Below are 21,191 nucleotides of genomic sequence, written 5' to 3' on the forward strand. Positions count from 1 at the left end.
AGGCTTTGATCCTGCTAATGCTTATGTTTAGGCATCAGAATACTGGGCTTGTGCATGAAGTTAATCACCTGCATGAAAGCTTGCAGATAGACTATCAGATTCTGATTCATGCTTTAACTCAACTTCAAACACAACAGTGTTCAAACTGAATATGTTTTCTCTAGTTTCAAAGTCTCCTGGTGAAGGAGGCAATCACCTACACTTTGAATTAGGTCCTGTGCTTTATTCACTGGCTCAAGCTGTGGTGTGTAGGGTATTAGACAAAGCTCATCTTCCTAGGGGGTAAGATAAGCAAAGTTACTTTCTTATGCTTCGATCACATTTATTTGCATGTGACTGTATATTTAATTTTGGAAGATATTATAATCTATTAAACATGAAAAGCCTGAAAGAGCAATTTTACAGTTCATGAAAGAGTTTCTCAGTGTAATGATATTTCTAATAAATGGCTTATATATTTTTCATAATTTTTATGTCAACCAAATTTTGAACAATGAGATTGAAATTACAAACGTGGGTAGACAATATTATCATATTCAAGAAAATGTGCCAGCTCGGCTGTGTAAAAGGATACATGCTGCCTTTAGCACATAATTTCTGAGGCTTTTCAAATAAAGCACTGAACTGGTAATGATGCCTGTCAATTGATGAAATAACCTATTTCAAATACATATAGGATTTTATTGTGATTTTGATTAAACAATATGTCTCCAAAAGAGCATGGTACCTTGTCCATGAAGTTTTTTTTTTTACTATTCAAGTCTTCTTGAGCTATTGGCTGTCTCGAGTTCCAATCTAAGACATTGTCTTCAGGAATATGCCATATACACCTTTCTACCATGGCTTCATTCTACAGCAATAAACACAGTGTTTATCATTACATTCCCTATATATTCTTCCCATGAATCACACTAATCAGAGAAAGAAATGCTAGCTTTTATTCTTATTCTCACTGACTTACATGCAATGAGGTGTCATAGGCATCGTCCTCTGGCCTTTATGATATTCCAAATGTACTTGTTGTTGAGTGCCATTTTGTTCTTATTGCCTACTGCTCACAAATGGCTTTCTCAATTTCAACCTATCTAGTTTTTGAGAAACATCATCATGGTATGAAGAGACTAAGAACAAAAAGGAAATTAGTAGCTGGCGGCACTGCATCAGAAAAATTATTATTCTGTTATGACTACAAACAGTAGCATCAAATGTGAAAATAGACTTTCAAATTAATTAGCATTTAAAGGAAATGGACTTGGAATAATTATCAGATTGCTTTTAAGTAGCTGTGTTTACAAGTGCATCTCTGCTTTCTATTAAGTACTTGCTAGGGGAAAAAACAAGTAAGTACACATTTTGAGTTTTGAATCTGTTCTATGTTCATACTTTTTTACAAACAAAGGCTCAGGAGAGTAAAAAAAAACAAACAATGGTATTGCCCTTTTCCTCACAGCTCCAGTGAAAGTTACCTATTCTTCCCAAAGGCAAAGAGCCTTTTATTGCTCCTATAGATGTGGGGGAATAGGCACACGGTTCTCTATTTCCCATATTGTGATTCTTCCGGCATTCCATAGGTGAGGGATCTTTTGAGTTGACTGTGCCAACAGCCTGTGTTCGTCCACTAGGACACCTCTTTGCAGGCCCAGTGAGGCTACTTCCAGCCTATTACAGCTAGAAATGGGTGTAAAGAGACCAGATCTGATCCACTCTTCATTGCTATTCATACCTTAAGCACTATTTCACATACCTTTTCTCTTTTTCCCCTCAAAGCCTATCTAGTGCTTTCCAAAGCAACTCGTATAAGTGATTAGGGTCACAGAAGCTGTCCATTAATTTCTTGGGAGCTCAAAGATTTGTGTGTTGCTGTTGACATGCAGGAGGGACAGGATGCCATCCAGAGGGACCTTGACAGGCTTGAGAGGTGGGCCTGTGCAAACCTCATGAGGTTCAACAAGGCCAAATGCAAGCTCCTGCACGTGGGTCGGGGCAATCCCAAACATAAATATAGACTAGGCGATGAATGGATTGACACCAGCTCTGAAGAGAAGGACTTGGGAGTGGTAGTGGACAAGAAGCTCAACGTAAGCTGGCAATGTATGCTTGCAGCCCAGAAAGCCATCCGTATCCTGGGCTGCATCAACAGAAGTGTGGCCAGCAGGTCAAGGGAGGTGGTTCTCCCCCTCTACTCTGCTCTCATAAGGCCCCACCTGGAGTACTGTGTCCAGTTCTGGAGCCCCCAACACAAGAAAGAAACGGACCTGTTAGAACAAGTCCAGAGGAGGCCACGAGGATAATCCAAGGGTTGGAGCACCTCTCCTATGAGGACAGGCTGAGAGAGTTGGGGCTGTTCAGCCTGGAGAAGAGAAGGCTCCGGGAAGATCTTATATTTGCCTTCCAGTACCTGAAGGGGCTACAGGAAAGCTGGGGAAGGACTTTTTACAAAGACAGGTAGTGATAGAACAAGGGGAAATGGCTTTAAACTGGAAAAGGGTAGGTTTAGATTAGATATTAGGAATAAATTCTTTCCTGTGAGGGTGGTGAGACACTGGAACAGGTTGCCCAGAGAAGCTGTGGATTCCCCCTCCCTAGAAGTGTTTAAGGCCAGGCTGGATGGGGCTTTGAGCAACCTGATCTGGTGGAAGGTGTTCATGCTGATGGTAGGGGGTTTGGAACTAGATGATCTTTAAGGTCCCTTCCAACCCTAAACATTCTATGATTTGATGATTTCAAATCATCTGTACTCCAGAAGTACTAAATCTTTTATTATATCCCCTTTTCCCTTGAGCATTACCACTCTGCAAAAAATAAATAAACAAATCAGTCTTTATTGTCTTCTTCCTGCAAGGATGATAATAGTCGGGAAGAGAAAAAGAACAAAACTTGAGTTAGCTAGACTGCTGTTATGATAAATGAGTAATCTGTACATTTGCATGTCCTTTGTTTAATATTTTTCACATACAGATACTTCATCGATTGGAAGAATGATGTGGATAGCTACTTTACAATAGACGCTACTGAAGGAACCATTGCTACTAATGAATTACTGGACAGAGAAAGCACAGCACAGTACAATTTCTCTATAATTGCAAGTAAAGTTAGTAAGTATGACACAAACTAAATTAATATGGTAATGTGGCATTTTTTTTGAGAATGTAGTGCTCAGGCATAAATATACTGTGAAGAGTGCAGGTATTGCCAAGAGATTATTTAAGAAAACCCAATAAATATAATTTTGTCAGACTTGCTATGATGCTAAGTGCGATCTTCAAACAAGCCTGTATAGCAAGGTTTTTCTAGGAGCTCTCATGTAAGCACAGTTCCCTTAGAAGCTGAAAAATATTTTGTCAGCACAAAGAGCATGAAGAGTTATATGGAGACCTTCCAGTTCTTATTTCTGATTTTTTAATTCATTCCATATGAAATTAGGGTAGTCAAATAACAGGTCTGTCAATGTGCTTTTTGAAGATAGAAAAGTTTAAAGACTTATTGGATTCTCAGGCCAAAAGTACATTGAAATTGAGTCAAGATTTAAGGCAGTAAACAAATCAATGTGTGCTGCATCTCTGCTCATGTTTTCTCTCTGCCCAAGACGTTATGCCTAACCACTTGTTTTCTTTTCCTATATGCTTTCTGGGTTTTATTTTTTTCTTTTTTTTTCTTTTTTTTTAATAAGAACTCCCTTCTTCCACTGCATTATGTATCTGCAGTTTAATAAGAACTCCCTTCTTCCACTGCATTATGTATCTGCAGTTTTCTTCATTGCCATCCTTCTGTGTAGCATTTCTCCTTCATGACCCTGTCAAACTGAAACTCTCATAGATGTATAACAGCCTTTGAATACAAGTTTTTTGGTCACTTAGTGGTAGTGTAAAGGCCACAAAGTCTTTCTGTTGGCATCAACAAACTATAGAAGAGGATCTCTGCTGTATTTCCTATTCATTCTGTATTGCTTATGTGTCCAGAAATGCAAGTTTCTAAAGTAAATAACATATTTTCATTAATGTATTACTTGGCACTGAGTCTTCAAAAAATAATACATGCTACTTATAGGACACAGAGAAGGTATACACTATTTAAAAGAATAAAAAAAAAAAAATGAATTCTCAGTTGTAGTTATCTCAATAAAAACCATGACTCACTCCCTGGAAATATGAGGACACCAGTCAAATGAACACTTGAATTTTATCTGTACCTTGGAAAAGGGGTATACTAACAGAAGAAACTAATCTACAGGTGTTTGAGTATATGGAGATATATGTGCATGTGTGTGTTGAAAGAGAATCCAAAAGAACTGTAATTTGTTTCCCGAGAAACTGAAAGGCAGGTAGATGCAGAGGGGAGGTCATGTATTGTTCTATGTTTCAGTAGAGCTCAACTATTTAGATTTACTGATAGACAAAGAACATTCGAGATTTGTAATTTTTCTCTGCAGTAAGGCAGCAGTTTTAGTTAACTTTACTGTGAATATGCTTATTATTCCCAAGAGGAACTAAAGCTAGCTAAAGCCTCCAAGTCTACTTGTCTGTGTACCTGGCACACACATAAATATAGTAATACAAGGTTTACATAGAGCTGTAGCAAGTAGGCTATATTATGAAATTACCAATTTTAACAATTGTGTGGTTGAGAATTTACACCTAAGACATATTTGGGATTCATTTCCACATGCCTCAAAATATTTATACATCAACCATTATCCATAGCATTAAAAAAAAATTGCCATACCAGTACTACACCAGTAACTGGCAAAATTTTGGAGGATTTGAGGTATCCTAACTGTCAAATCTTTATACGCAGTTGTCTGACTAAGAGCTAGCACAGAAGTAAAGGCTGGGGTTTGAGGGATGACGCACTAAACACAACCCAGAAAAGGTTCAAGAGAAGAGAAGAAAACATCTGAAGAAAAAGAGGGGGAAAACACCACTATATTTGAATAATTTCTGCTAAAAAAAAAAATAAAAAATGCCACTTGTTCAGTGTCAATGTAGAAACACTGAAATTGCCATCTCTTATTAAAGAAAAAGTGCACTGAACGGTGCCTTGACATATACATGATTGCCTAAAGAAAGTGCCGCGGTATTGCAATCACTTGCATAAACTTGCCTCAGAAGTGTACACTATTGTTACCTAAGTATTTCCATTTCTCCATGACCTTATCTCTTTAAAATAAACAGACTCCAAGCTAGTAATAGGCATATTATGTTCTGTTACTTAAAAAAACCCTTTATTGCTAAAATATGTATTTTACCTTCTCACCATGAGAGAACAACAACAAACCCCACCTTTTAGACACATCCAAATGGTTATTATGCAAAAAATAATCTTTTATTGAACAGGCCAAGTATAAACAAAGACCACCAGCTTTATCCCTATTAAGTCAGAGAGAAAAATGAATTAAACTTACCATCATTCCTCTATATGTGGAAAATGATGCCACAGTCATGAGCAGGCTTGCATGGACTCCCTGCCTGTGCCTGAACCCTGGGGTCATCTAAGTGATTTTTCCTCTTTATTTTTCTATAACTTCAAAATGAAACCCTATACAAATTACAGATGATACTTGTGTTACATTTTTTCTCACAGCTAGTAAAATCTTGAAGTAATATTATTATTTTTGAGCAATCAAGTTACCTTTCAAACAATGACACAAATGATATGCATTTTAGATAGCTAAACAGAGCAGCAGGCAATTGATAAATGTAAATGTAGATATGGATGCACGATTTGTACTTTTCTTACAAACTGATAAATCTGACTATTATTACCAAAGCACCAGAAGTTATAATTTTTGAAGGAATAGATTTCAAAAATAAGGCAGAAGATAATTACTTTGTGTTTATTAACATAACCTTTGCCAACATCAGCTACTGTGGAGAAAAGAAAAAAGAAAAAGTGTCTTATTCAAAAGACTGGGGGTTTTTTGGGAATTTATAAATTGTTTAATGTCCTAATTCTGCATTTATTTGATATATCTATATATATGTACACATATACTGAGATTTTTCTTCCCTAAACTCCAGATCCTGCCCCTTCATCCCTGCCTACACCAAACATGGTACAAGTTGGCAGCTTAAAGAAAGGTAGAACTTAGACCCTTAGCAAACAATTAATTGTGAAATCTGCTTGTCCTAGGCTTGCTTGTGTCAACTTGCACACTCACAGCCAGGGAAGCCCTGGTTATGCAGCAGTAACACAGTGTGTCTTGCATAGGGATAGTAGCTGCTGGTCTCTCAGAGAGAACTAAGATAAAGGAAGTTATTCTACACAAGTTATGCAATGACCAGCTCTAGTCATGTATCATTACACTGTGATCTTTATTTCTAACCTTGAAAAAATTCCAAACTTCTGATCTAAACACTGTCTGGGAATCTGTCTCAAAATAACAGCACAACTGACTCTTGAGAACATCTCAGAGGTGTACGCAGCATGGAGAGATGGATAGCCTGCTGTCAAGTTTAACACAGGACACCGTAACTTTATTCTCGCCCTTATTAAAGAAGCCTGTCCCAAAGTACATATCTTTTTAAATGGAAAGTGGATGATTTTTTTGCTGACACATGGATGATGACACAAACATGAAGGCAATTGAGTACAGAAGATCCCTTACTCATCCACAGGAATAAAAATTCAGCCTTTATATAGAACAAAGTGCATGAACAGGGAGGGGATGTTTCAGACTCCATTTTTTTCTTTGATTTCAATCCCCAATTTCTCCATACTTATTTTTGCTCCCTGACTATATTTCATTGTAGGTTTTTTTTTTTTTTCTTCTTAGAGTAAATCAACACCCTAGTAACCTTCATGGTTGCTATTTCTGAACATTTTTGATCCCACAGGTTCTGTCCAAACTCATAAATTAAACATGGCTTGTATTAGTTTCCAGCTTGCATTCATTTCAAACACAAAGGCCAGTTGGCACTGAGTAGCCTATGTCTATGCCATTGAACACTCTTACCTTCAAAACAGGGTAATTGATTCCCACATATAAATTGATTCTTTGAGTGGTCCCTCGCCCAGCCTAACTCCCAGCACAGGCATGTGAATTGTCCACAAACCACTAGTTGCCCCAGGCCAAAACTGTGCCAAGGGCTGTTGTAATAACATAACAGTATAAAAAAAATCACAGTCCAGTGCTCAAAAAGTTCCCCAGTGTGCTGTCTAATTACCTAGTATGGAAATGGCTTTTGCATCTTACAAAAGAGGAAATAGGTAAGATGTGTAAGATACTATTTCTGTTTTCCTGTCTTCAATGTGCTAGTTAAGGTTGAAAATAAATTAACCATAATCCTTCTTGTTCAAACCGTCTTCCCAGCTCCTCTAACTCTAGGCCCAAATTTTCTGAATGCTAAGGAAAATTCAGCTTAAATCTCAAAATGGGGTTTATCTTCTCCTGTATACCATAACTGGGTTTAAGGAATCGCCAGTTTTCCTTGGTGGTCAGTATCTATTTTCTCAGATATCTTGGATTTACACAAGTAATTAGTCAAAGTATTTTACATATTTTTCTACTACTATAATGTCCTTGAACCATAAAGATGTTAACAGATTATGGTGCTCAAGCAAAAGAAAGAAGCAGGGTTGTCACTTCCTTACAGACAGGAAAACTGAGAAAGGAAGGTGCTAATTAATTTGCCTATATCTTACAGTCAGAAATGAAACCTGAAATCAGTTTCTTAATTCCTAGGCTAATGATTTAACCAATTTATCTTCTGTCTGTGTAACCTGGGCTTAAAGGGCATTGACCAGATGTTTTCAGTGACTCACTCACTAATACCAGCATGCATGTCGCTACTGTGCTCACAGGGCTCAAAAAATTTTGATTTTGAGACAAACAGCAAACAACAACAACCAAACAAAAAACCAAACCAAAACAAAAAAAGCCCAACCAACCAGAGAAAATGGAGGTCAAGTCTGCAAAGTGGTATTTGAAATGAAATTCCCCATCCTCATTCATATCAAGTATTACAGGTCTTTGTAATTATATACAAATTCAAAGCTGTACACAATCTTCTTGCAGTCTTCTTTTATGGACGTGGGTAGTTAAAATTATATCAGTGCAAACCAGAAAGAAAATAAATCACATAAGTAAAGTGAAATCCAGAAGTAGCTTCATTTTATATTGTAGCAATTCTATCTACTTTCACATTTATTTTTTGCTGACTATCTATACAAGGTAAAATTCTATTTCGCTAAAATACTTAGCAAAAAATGATTTTTACCTGTAATATATCTTTCATAGAATCATAGAAAATAAATCACAGACCAACAATGAGAAATAAAGATAAAAAATATACTCATATTTGTGTATATTTCCAAAGCATGCTATCCTATTGTGATTTTGAGGGAAGGCAAAATTTCAAATCCCATGGTTATTTTAAAAATATACAGACCCATAATATGTATACTGTAATGAAAAGCTAAAAAAATAATAATAAAAAAGATACTTCAAAAAAAGATAGCCTAAAAAGACTTCTTATAGAAACTGATATGTTTAATAGAAATTATCAAAATCAACTATCCTCTCCCATGTACATGATGCATAAATTTCGAATATATTAATTATTTTACTAGAAAGGCATTGTTAACATATTTCTAAAAGGAAACAAACTAACATCTATGCCTGTACTTTCATGGGAACACATTAATCTCTAATGTGTTTGAAGAATGTATCCTGAACGCCTGTTCAGTGTTGTAACTTAAAATAATCACACAAAACCTGAAGTAAAACCCGAGTTATTCTGTATGAGTTGCTGTGTTCTTTGCAGTGGGTATTACTAAGAAGGAAGGTTTAAGTTAGGTTGTTTCTGCCAGCAACTCTGTGAACTTGACCTACTGAGGGCTTTTCTGATCTCTGTATATGTTCAGAGTAAGGGTCTGGCCATATACTGACTAAAATAACTTTTTAGTACTTTTTTTGTTTCCTGTTATATATGTGAACCAATTCAACTGTGAACAAGCAATCTAGATTTCTTCTGGCTCCTCAGGCATCTGAAGAACATCTGCTAATTCCCAGCTGCTAGACCAAACTCTGTCTTCATTCATACTGCACAATGCCTCTCTCCACAGAAACATTCTGCAAGTAGGGATGATGCTGAATTTGAAATGAATGAGGTATAAAAGATATAGTATTAGATAAGGTCAGTATTAATTAGATATGTTCATAGGATAGAACTATAAATATTGTGTGATTTAGGTAAGGATTTTCATGTTTGGGTTTGTTTTTTGCTTTTGGTTGTTGGTTTTTTTTAGATTCCAAGCTGAGATTGTAGTATGGTCAGTTTATCCACTACTTGCAAACAGGTAAAGAGTGGTTCTACTTGCAGCTTGTCATACATAACTAGGAAGTCATTGGGGAATACTTTTTGACTTTGACAGAGACCTCTTGAAAACACTTCATTTAGTAGTTCCTAAGAACAAGAAAGAAATTATGTAAAATTTCTATAGTCCCACCGTGAAGAGACTTTGTCCCTTGCTGTTAGTTATAAACAACAGAAATGCAAAGTTTTATATAAACTAAACTATGAAGTAAGATGCTAATGCAAAAAATTTGAAGGGTCCATTCATGTCTGAAGATTCAACTGTTCTTGTACTTAGCCATGACCCCATGCTGTCACTCCTACGCTCTGATTCATAGCATAGATTTCTTGAATAGTTAACTGTGTCTGCCACTCGTAAATGCAAAAGGATAAAATCCTTTTGACTCAACAGCTAAATTGTTTTTTACGTATCCGCTATCTTGCAAGGGGTAAAGTAAAAGAGAATATTGTCTGCTTTGTATTGAATTTGTGTCTCCTTTCTGTCAGACATTGCATTTGCAGGTAAATTTGTTTATAAAATGCATCTAGTGACTAATGAAGATTATCTACGTTGGTAGGACAGTGGAAAGAAGCATAATATATACTGATTTTTAGCAATTTTTTTTGCAAAAAAGTATTTATTGCTTGCAAATACTTATGCAGTTAAAGGAATAACTGTTGCAACATAGCCTAATGATTTAACCACAAGTTCAATGCTAGCTCTACATGTTTCATTGCTAAATTTACCACTGACTTTGTCAGGCTTTCAGCAAGATTTTATAACTTTGTCATTTACTTTTCTCCATCTTCTAAATGGTGTGCTCCACTTACCTCCTTAATATCTTGAAGATGTAGACAGTGGCTAAGTAATAAATATTGATTTTCTGCATTCCATTGTTGGAAACAATTCAGTTTTAATCATTGGAAGCATTTTCCACAGACTCCATGAAGAGTGATTGGAGAAAAGTTTGCATCTTTAATTACAGGTACAACTTCAAATTCTTTAATTTGTGCTCTGATGAACATAATAATGTTGATTGATTCCTTACTCCATGAAGAACAGTGGATCAAACTCTGGTACAAAATTATAAGAAGTTTGCTTCTGATTTCTCCTTAGTACAAATCAGAAATAAACAAAAGTCAATTGTTTTAGAAGTCACAGTACTGACATCAAAAGAGTTTATGATAGCTCATGAACACTGGTGATGACAACAAACATAAACAGTATTCCTTAATGCTTTTCTCTCAAAAATCATTTATAGGTAACCCACTATTAACCAGCAAAGTCAACGTTATAATAAATGTCCTGGATGTCAACGAGTTTCCTCCTGAAATTTCAGTCCCATATGAGACATCTGTATGTGAAAATGCCAAACCAGGACAGGTATTTCAAATTTGTAATGCTTGCTATTTGCTTTTTATTTCCTTATTATTTATAGCAATAGACATTTCTGGATTTGAAAATGACATCATGGTTAGAATTCTTTTACAAATAAAATAACTATGTTGGAAATACTCACTTTTTGAAATTCTGTTTGTTGACCTTTACAGTCTATTTATGGTGTATTTATTTTCATTATCCCTGATTATATGGGTCTGAGCCACCTTTTACTGTGCATTTAATAGCTATGATAGGAGAAAGAATCCCTTCCTTAGAGATATTGAAATATAAGGGTAAAAGTGCAGTGAGTAAATGGAGTAGGATGAATTACACACATTTCTGAGTCCTGTTCTGAGAAAACGAACCCACAATCCCAAAGGCAATCCTCCTGAAAGTTTACTTTTATAAAAAGTTTCAAATATATACATAGTGTGCAAAACTTATTTCAGATTCCGAATACGCCCTTGTACCATGAGTAATGCTAGTATTAATAGAGGTGGCCACAGAAGCTGCTGGCATATGATCCTTCTGTAAAAAATTAAACACCTTGCTGCAAAGCATCAAGGCAAACCTTCATGCTTATTAACAGCTAACACTGTTTTCCAAGACAAGACTTGTAACTTCAACTCGTAATGAGTGCCATGGAAGGAACATATTCCGCCTGCTGTGTAACCAGTGACTTCTCTTTATATGTATGTAATATGTAATCAGTCCATGTGATTTTTATTGTCTTTTTTACAGATTTGTCTATGACTTTGTATGATATTCCTATCTCATCTTTTTTTTTTTCTTATATGTTTCAACTAACTACAACCTAATTTAACTTCTAGTTTATCAGATACCTTTAGTTAGTACCTTATCCAGACGCTAATAGTAGAAAGGGGAACCTTTTACGGGGAAGGCTAAGATAAGCACTGAGCTGTCAAAAATTATAAAAATAAAAAGTTCCTTCATGCCTAAATAGTGCAGAATTTTCAACCCCCTCTACTTAATTTCAAGCTGTAAAATTAAGGTGCTGTTTTGTGAAGTACTACAAGACATACCAGTCGGAACAGTGATAATAGTTGAAGCAGATAAAGCAAACTGTTTAAGTAATCATCTGAAAACAGTTACTAGTATTTTGATTAAAAAAATCCAAAAAACGAAAACCAAAACATTTCTGCTGTGAATACAGGGTAGATCTTTCTGATTTCCTTCAGATATATCAAAGCAAACCGTCTGAGACATCACAAGTCCTCTGGAGGTTATAGTATTCAGACTTCTTGCCTCCGCTGTCCCGTATATTAGGTGAATTAGAGTAATCCACCAGGATTTCATGTTCATTGTTTCATTTGATATTCACTTTGCACTTCTACAAAACTGCTTCAGAATTAATCTTAATCTGGTTTCAGGTGATACAGACTGTCACTGCAGCAGACAAAGATTTGTCACCAGCTGGGCAAAGGTTTTCCTTCAGATTGTCGGCTGAGGCTTCCAACAAACCAAATTTCACAGTCCATGACTACAGAAGTAAGTTGCTTACTCATATCTCTCTTTCAGAGCATCAGGCTTTGATTATAATGACAAATATGGTCACTTTGTTCTACAGTCATGTCTACAGACTAACTTTATTATTTGACATTTCTAATTGTTAAACAGTCTAGGACATATAGTAATATAAATTCAGGTCTTGCACCTTTTCTCATTTTTAGGGGACAGGAATTGTCAGAAAACCAAAGGCTGAGATTTCCCCACAGGCCTGCAAAAACACTGCTACCTGTTTTATTTTCTTCCTTTTATCATTCAGTATCTCAGGAAGAACTCATATGCCAATGCAGGTATATCTTTAAACAAAGCACTATTGCTGCCTTGTTTAAATACTATTATTTTGCTAACTGTTTTCTAAGTACCCAGCTATTGTGCTTTCTGGAGGATGCATAGTCCTGCAGAACTAGTTCTAAATATGGACAGTGCTGCTGCAATATAACATCCCACAATACTCTTAATAATTTGTAGATTTATATCATTAACATCTCTGATTTTGCCTTGGTTCTTACCATAACTTATCATCTTTTCTTTTTTTTTTTTTCTTTTTCACTTTAATGCTTGTGATAGTTGGCAAAGAGCAACGCAATGTGAAAAAATGCAATTTTTCTATCATAAAGAACTTCAAGCATGTAGTCTTGTAAACAGAAACAGCTAAAGCATAGTAATAAATGGTAGTAAATTTTCGCCACTAATTACTTTAACCAAATAAGGAAAAAAAAAGGGTTTGCATCACTCTGCAAAGCAAGAACATGGAAAGCCATCCAATAAAGCTAACATTTATTTGCCTATTTAACTATGTAGGTTATAAGTATTAATTTTAAGGAAAAGTGTATAATTCTTATTTTTAAAATATTAATTATTATTTTTAATTTAAATTTGAGATGATACTGAGTATGATGTAAAGGTTCCTTTCTTGAGAATTAAGTAACACAAGCCCTAAAAAGGGCTAGAGTTGGATAATACACAGAAGGAAAAAAAAATAGAGGTGACTTATTCAGCCTTTTTTAAAACCGTGTAAGTATATGACTCGTGTTTTGAGGCCATACACTTTTCTCAATGTCAGGTGATACAAAATTAAAGCTAATAGAATAAGCACAACTATAAATTGTTAAGAACATTCAGGAAGAAATAAATTTGAAATAATTTGAATAATTTGAAACAACAGAAAAATAAACTGTGCTTATTTTCTCTTTTTATATAGCTCATCTATGAAGATGACAAAACAAAATTGGTTTATTCTCAAACTTATTAGTGACTTTTATCTTAGATGTCATAGATAGCTAAAAAAAAATTACAAATGAGCAAAGAATTTCACTTAATGATTTGTAAATACAGTATATAATGAAAGCATAATAAGTCATTGTATTTCAGACATGAATAATAGTGACTTATGAAAACAAAAATATGTAGATCCACATTTTATCAGAGGCCATTCAAGTAGTTCTCTTGAGACAGACAGCTCAATGGTTATGAAGGAAAAGCTTACAATGGATTCAAGTCCCCTTACTTCTGTTCTTGTAAGATTAGGTCATTACTTTTTCCAGAAGTGCTTAATCAAAACAATTTGGTTTTAATACCTACTAGTATTCAAAAATGTTTTGGCATTTCAATATCTAACTATAATTATGCCAAGCAAGATTTAAATGCTTTCCAACCGTGTCCCACTGGGCTTAAAATTTTGGATAATGCTTAAGTTTGCTTCCCCTTGATGCTGCACTGTAGTTTCTGTTATTGTCTGTTCCCTACTTAGCTGTTGATAGTATTTCCTTGGAAAACTCAGAATGATGAACTTTGCTAATTATTATAGTAAAAAAAATAATGTTCTGTATATCTTAAAAGAAGAAGGAAGATATACCTCTTTGGAACTTCCTCATATTTTACATATATTACTTTCATCTTTTCACTTTTCAATACATTTGAAGGACCGTGTGGGCAGTATCTTTGTAATTATGTAGTCATGACATGAATACTGTTTATTTCTAAATTCCTTTGCTCTTTTGGTCAAGATTTCATTAATGTAAGAGCTTTTGTTTGTTTGTTTCTGTCAATTTAATAAAATATCCTTTAATTTCACCAAGATTTATTTTTTTTCAAATAATTACAAACTATTGTTTTAAAAACAAGTCTTCCCATTCTTCTCAGATTATTTGAACATATTTAATTCCTCAAAAGAATCTTTAAACTTAAAAAGGCTATACAGTAATTAAACTCAATTACCTTTCTCATTTTTAGCTTTTGTGAAGCGTGCTTAGCATATGAGTTTAGTGAAGAAATTGCTCAAATATTATTAGATATTTAGATTTTGTTGTTTAAACCGGTAATGTTGACACCAAGATGACTTTGAATCTCAGTAGTCTGCTAACAAACTTTCTGTACTGTATAAAAACAAATCCAACATTTCCATAAAAAATGGAACTGGAAACCACCAAAGACACACAATTTTTCGTGCGTAAAAGTTTGTGTGTGTATGTACCTATATACACACTCTTAAAAACATTTCTCAACTTTTACTAAAAAAGAAGAAAGTACACTGTTTATTAAAACATAAGGAAGACACAGAGAAAAAAGGCTTTTGTGGAATATTTTACAACCATAAAAGACTTTTAATTTTTTTATAATTTTACAGAGCTATTAGAAAAATCTTTCCCAACAGAAACACTGTACAGTATTTTCAATGTCTTCTAAATTTTGTTTGCCAAAAAGGTCTGCTCAGTGCACAATTTAGAGGTGTAATGACATAACCTTATTTTCGGTACAGAAACCTTTTAAAAACATAAATACCTTTATCTTTTGAGTTAGTAATTATGTCAGTACCAAGCAGGTCCTTTGTGAAAGGACTTTTTTTTTTGGGGGGGGGCAGGGAAATAATCTTGTTCACTGTGTTACAACTAGCGCTTCTACAAGTAAAGGTGTAGTTCAACATTTTCACATCAAGAAAACAAATAATCAGTGCTATTCTGTATCGCTAAAAATCATGGGTGGTATGATATTACAGCAGGTGTAACATGTTTGTAGTGCACCCAAGAGAATAATTTTTTCCAGGTTCCATACTTCCACAGAATAGAACTTAATGAGGACAGAAGCAAGACAGAAGCCTAAGGTTACCATTTGGAGTCTCTATAATTATAAACACAGGGAAATGTTATGTTTCTAAACTATGCCTTCAACAGCACTGAGACCAATCCACCAGCTGTGAACAGAAGTGAGAGGCCCTGGCAGGGCTGGAGTGCTTCCAGCCGAACTGCCCACCTCCCTCTTTCCACTCTGCTGGCCTCACTATGCTCCCTGGAGGGCTGCTTCCTTCCTGAGCACGTGCAGTTGCTCATGTAAGACAGAGAATCTTCCTTCTCTCCGGACTGTCACACACACATCCTGAAAATGAATTTATTGCCAACAGATTGAAGAACCAGAAGCTGTTTCAGCTTCACACTGCAGCTACAGGCTGCTCTGTGTAGAGTTCAAACACATGCCTGTGTCCAGATTTTCAGAAAGACCTTGAACAATAGAAGGGGGTTGTAAAAGAGCAAGAAAAATTGTTCAAAGTCAAAGACTTAAGAGCTTGATCTATTTGTTTCTTCTCAAATGAGAATGAAAAATCATTTGGTTGCATTGTAACATGTATTAGAGTGATCTTTAACATTGCAATTTGAAGAAAAAGAGTAATAGAAATAATTCTATTAATAAAAATAAGATTAAGCTGGATGACTTTGAATTAGATCTAAAACTCTTTCTGCAGTGTAAATGATTAATCATAGAAAGAACAAGCTGAATATGGAAGTTGTCTTGATTCAAACAATTTTGAGACATTTTTCTTTTTCAAAACTAAATGTCACTGAACTTGACGTGTCCGTGTGCCATGTTTGAGACTAATAAAAAAGGGACTTCTGAAATAAAAATTTTGATCAACATATCTGATTTTGGATATTTAGGATTCTTTCTTATTGTCCTTAATTGGAACTGCACACAAGTATTTGAGTGTTGAATTCAGCGCCCTTAATCCTTCTACCTAGTGACAAAATTGCAAGAAGGGATGAAAGTCTTAACATGGACAGCAAGTGACCTCTTCTAAAGACAGTAAAGCACACGGGCAAGATGGCAATAGGGTGACTGCTGCAGGCTACCTTCATTTAGATCTGTCAGCTAATTAATTCCCTGCTAATTTCATTTTGGTTTTGCTTTCAATGTAATTCTTTTAATCTGCACATCATTTCCTTGCTACTCTGATTTAAGAAAAGCAGTGATAACTGAATATCTACTGGGAAGAAATGACAAAATGTAGCTTCTAGGAGATCTGAACACATTCATAACTCATTGATGGAAAATATACTGATTATAAAGTACTCAGTTCACTTCTGTACTTATTTTTAATGGAGCAGGAAAGTTGAAGGGGTTTTGCATTTTGTCTAAGTATATTACTTTCAGGTTTAAAGGTAAATTAATGAATTAATAGAGTCGATTCTAAATCCATGTGCAAACAATGTCCTTTGGACCACAGGCTTGGAATATAAAGAGATAAGGAGAAAATAAAAACTGAAAAGCCTTCCTAATCTCATACCTGTATTTTTTTTTTAATTATTATTTATGACTTCTTTGAAATTTTAGCTGTCATGCTAACAAGTTTACAGGAAATGGAATATTATTTAGTGTTCTGCAAAAAATAGTTGTACCAGTCAGAATGCAATACCTTCTGTAATGATAAAATAAGGCAATATTAGCACGTCATTCACTGAGTTTCAAAAATGGAATAGCTGCCTGTTACTAAAAACGATACAAACTACAACGGTGAATTGGGGTACACAATAAAAATCCTGTAATGACTGTGTCATGTTTTACAGACAACACAGCTGGGATTGAAACCAGGAGAAATGGTTACAGCAGAAGACAGCAAGAGCTGTACTTTCTTCCAGTAGTAATAGAAGATAGCAGTTACCCTGTCCAGAGCAGCACAAACACAATGACTATCCGTGTTTGCAGATGTGATTCTGATGGTACCATTCTGTCCTGCAACGTGGAAGCAATCTTCTTACCAGTAGGCCTCAGCACAGGAGCACTGATTGCAATCTTATTGTGTATTGTTATACTTCTAGGTTAGTTCTCATGAAACCACATGAAGTGCATTACTCTGATTATTCCCCTATTAATTAATTTGTATTGTTATTAGCTTCATCTATTGTTTAACAACAGCCATTAAAAATGTGTGGCAGTTTATGAGATCTTTTATGATTCTACATTTCTAGAAAAACATCCCAAAGCACTGACCATAACTGTGAATCTGCTAACACCCACATATTTCTTATGTATATTTATTCTTTCTGATTCTATATTCTCTTGCATGAAGAGAATCAGCTTTCACTGGAATTCGAACCAGATTTTTTTCTCTGAAACAGTTTTGGTTAAATACTTCTCTTGCAGAATTAATATTTTTAGATTATTATTATTAATGCAGACAAGTTCTGCTGACAGTAACAGCAGTAAAGACTTAGTAAGGGCCTTCTTTTAATTCTTCATGTTGACTTCAGCAAACGAGAACAAAGAAATGAGAGAGGAGAAAATAATTGCAATGTAGACTGTGACTGGCTAGATCCATGTAAAACTTTACAGGAAATTTTTAATTTCAGGCAAGCATGGATTCCAGAAGGTGGCATTGTCATTTGATCTATGTTATATTTAAATATTGCCCTCTTTACAGCATACCCAAAGCAGTCAATAATCATGAGCATCCTAGCTTTAATGAATTGATAATGAAACAAAACCAACTTTGCAGCTTATACAGGCACAATGATGTGGGCTGCAGAAAGCAGACTGATTCTTACAGATGCTAGCCTACACCTCTTGATACCAGTGGACTTCCTAGATCTCATGCTACTCCTTATGTAGATCTAATATATAGGCAAAAATAACTGTAGACACAGAATATAACATATGGATATTTCTTTGCATTTGGATAATATGGTAATTTACAACTTAAGTAAATTACTACAGGCTCAGGGTTACATAAATAGCTTCTGAGTGGGTAAAACATCAGAATTTCTGTCCTTTGTACAAATTTTATGCTGTGAGAGAAATATTGTTTCAAATCAGAATGAGAATGGCAAACAGTCATAGTTCCCATGGAATAGAAATTAATACACTAATTCTGTAGAATTAAAAACAAAACAAAACTAAACAAACAGCTCAGCTTTTCAGAAGCAAGAAGAATGTTGTCTCCTTTATCACAATTCCTTGGGACTACTTTTTTACTTTTAGAGGTTTCTTGGTTAAAAGCAGTTGGGGTAAGCCTCAGCATTAGGCTTTACATTATGAAAAAAGCTTTAACTTATTTCACATGATGAGAAAAGTCAATTAGAATTCTGTCTTAAGGCAGAATTCCCAGGATATCGAACATCTCTGTTACAGAGCAAAGTGCCTAGAAGCCCTGAAGACATAGCTGTAGCAAAGCCTTTCAAGTTGCCACCTTTGTGTCCAGTAATCTGGACAGCGTGAAATATGCAGCATAGAATTTGATGCTTTTGGTACGGACATCATTTACAATGGCAGAGTATCTGGGGAAGTGGGAAGACCTGAATTTCCCCTAGATTTCCTAGGTGATTACGGAGGCCTTCAACAGAACTATGTTTATGTTTCCCTAATGATTTGTTGAAATAAATACAATTTTTATCTAAAAAACACCCAGAATATTCAATCAAAAATAATTATATAAAATAACTCTTTACCATTTTTGCTGGTAATTGATACTCTTGGTTTATACAAAACTAATGAAGATATTTCGAGTCCCGCTTTTCACAGAACACCAGACTGAATTACTGAGGTTATGTTTGGAAAAAGATTTTGGCCCTTTAATAACTCCCTTCATTCCAATCAGCCTGGCAATATTACCCATAAAAACTAATGTATAAATAATGAGATTCCAAATGCTGTATGTAACCTAAAAGTATGGTGTTTATCTTATACCCGAATTTTCTCCTTACTATTTCATTGATCAATTTTGAAACAAACTGCTTTTGGATTTTCATTTCTTGCTGTGAACCTGTCCTGACACAGTCATTAAAATCATAGTTGAAGTCATTCTTGTCAAACTCATTTCTACACAACCAGAATAAGGAGTTATTTTAGGCCACACAAGCCTGACCATGAATTTATAATCACTGCATTCAACAACAGCTCTTAGAACACTGTCATTTCTACCAAAGGCATTTAGGGAATTAGAAATAACAAAAGGCCAGTTTACTACAAGCAGATTTTACTGAAACCAAAAAACAGCACTATTCTAGCTACTAAAAAGAAACCTAGCTGTCTCAGCTAAAAACCAGGACAGCATTCAATGAAATATATCGTCAAAGTCAAAGTATTGAAAAAAAAAAAAAAAAGCCCACAAGCTGATTTCCATTGAGTTGCCATTTGGAATAAACCCAGTTTTAAACATTTTATGTTATATAAAATCACAAAATCACTGTCAAAAGGCACCTCTGAAGATCACCTAGTCCAACCTCTCTGCTTACTCCAAGGTCAGTTAGAGCAAGTTGCTCAGTATAAAGTTGGGTTTTGAATATCTCCAAGGTTTGATACACCACAGCTTCTCCGGGCAACATGATCCAATGCTTGACAGTAAAGAAGCTTTTTTCTTATGTTTTAATGGAATTCCCTGCATTTCAATTTGTGCCCATTGCCTCTTGTTCTGTCACTGGACACCACTAAGAAAAGTCTGACTCCATCTTCTTTGCTTTCATCCATCAGGTATTCATACACATTGATAAGATTGTCCTGAGACTTCTCTTCTCCAGGCTGAGTAGTCACAGCTCTCTCAGCCTCTCTTCATGTGGTAGATGTTCCAATCCCTTAATCATCTTTGTGCCTCTGCAGTGTCTGGACTCAATCCAGGAAGTCTACATTTGTCTTGTACTGAGGAGCCCAGAACTGGACTCAGAACTCCAAGTGTGTCTGACCAGGGCTGAACAGACAGGAATGATCACCTCCCTAGACATTCTGACAGCGCTCTTCCTAATGCAGCCCCAAATGCCATTAACCGGCTTTGCCAGAAGGGCATATTGCTGGCTCATGATGAACTACTTGTCCTCCAGGACTCTAGGTCCTTCTCTGTCAAGCTGCTTTCTGGCCAGTCAGCCAACAGCATCTACAGTATGCAGTTTTTCCCCTCCATGTGTGGGACTTGGCATTTCCCTTTGTTAAACTTCATGGGGTTCCTGTTGGCCCACTCCCCAAGCACAACCCCTGTTTTGTATCACCTGCAAACTTGCTGAGGGTGCACTCAATCCAATGATCCAGGTGATTTCTGAAAATGTTAAATAAAACTGATCCCCGTATCAAGCCCTGGGGTACACCATTAGTGACTGGCCTCTGTCTGATATCTGGGCTGTTGATTACAGTCTTTACAGCCTGGCAGTTTGGCCAGCTTTGCAATCCACCTCACTGTCTACTTGTCTAGTCCACACTTTCTCAGTTTTTCTTAGAAGGTTGTTATGGGAGACAGCATCAAAAGCTTTGCTAAATTTAGGATAAAAATAATGCACTTTTCACCCTTTATCCACTAGTGACCTCAATGTAGAAGGCTATCAGGTAAGTTAAGAACAATTTCCCCTTCATAAATCCATGCTGACTACTCCTGATACCCTTCCTGTTCCTGATAGGTTTGAAAATGGTTTCCAGAATTATTTACTCTATCACTTCCCTCAGGATCAAGGTGAGGCTGACTAGTTCTAGTGAGGCCTCTAGTTCTCTAGCTTGTTCTTCTTGCCTTGAAGACAGGAGTGACATTTGCTCCAGTCATCAGAAACTTCTCCCAGTCCCCATGACCTTTCAGAAATTATCACAAGTAGCCTCACAATGACATCAATGACTGCTCTCATGTGTGCATCCTATTAGGTCCCATGAGCTTGTGTGTGCCCAGTTTGTTTACGTGTTCCCTAACCTGACCCTCTTCCACCAAGGGTAAGTCTTTTTTGTTCCAGATTTTTTCTCTGGTCTCAGGGATC

The 21,191-nt window shown here is 35.7% G+C and overlaps 1 protein-coding gene across 1 annotated transcript in view; it reads left to right on the top strand.

Moving 5' to 3' along the window:
• CDH12 (cadherin 12) overlaps positions 1-21,191 on the top strand; it is a 72,977-nt gene that overhangs the window by 49,711 nt on the left and 2,075 nt on the right. Inside the window, exons 5-8 of the mRNA XM_010177743.2 lie at positions 2,959-3,095; positions 10,556-10,677; positions 12,066-12,183; positions 17,037-17,288. Of these exons, the coding sequence (XP_010176045.2) occupies positions 2,959-3,095; positions 10,556-10,677; positions 12,066-12,183; positions 17,037-17,288 (629 nt within the window). The remainder of the gene's footprint in view (positions 1-2,958; positions 3,096-10,555; positions 10,678-12,065; positions 12,184-17,036; positions 17,289-21,191) is intronic.

The sequence above is a fragment of the Antrostomus carolinensis genome, unplaced genomic scaffold (genome assembly GCF_000700745.2).
Source record: "Antrostomus carolinensis isolate BGI_N321 unplaced genomic scaffold, ASM70074v2 scaffold8891, whole genome shotgun sequence".
In the NCBI taxonomy this organism is placed as follows: Eukaryota; Metazoa; Chordata; class Aves; order Caprimulgiformes; family Caprimulgidae; genus Antrostomus; species Antrostomus carolinensis.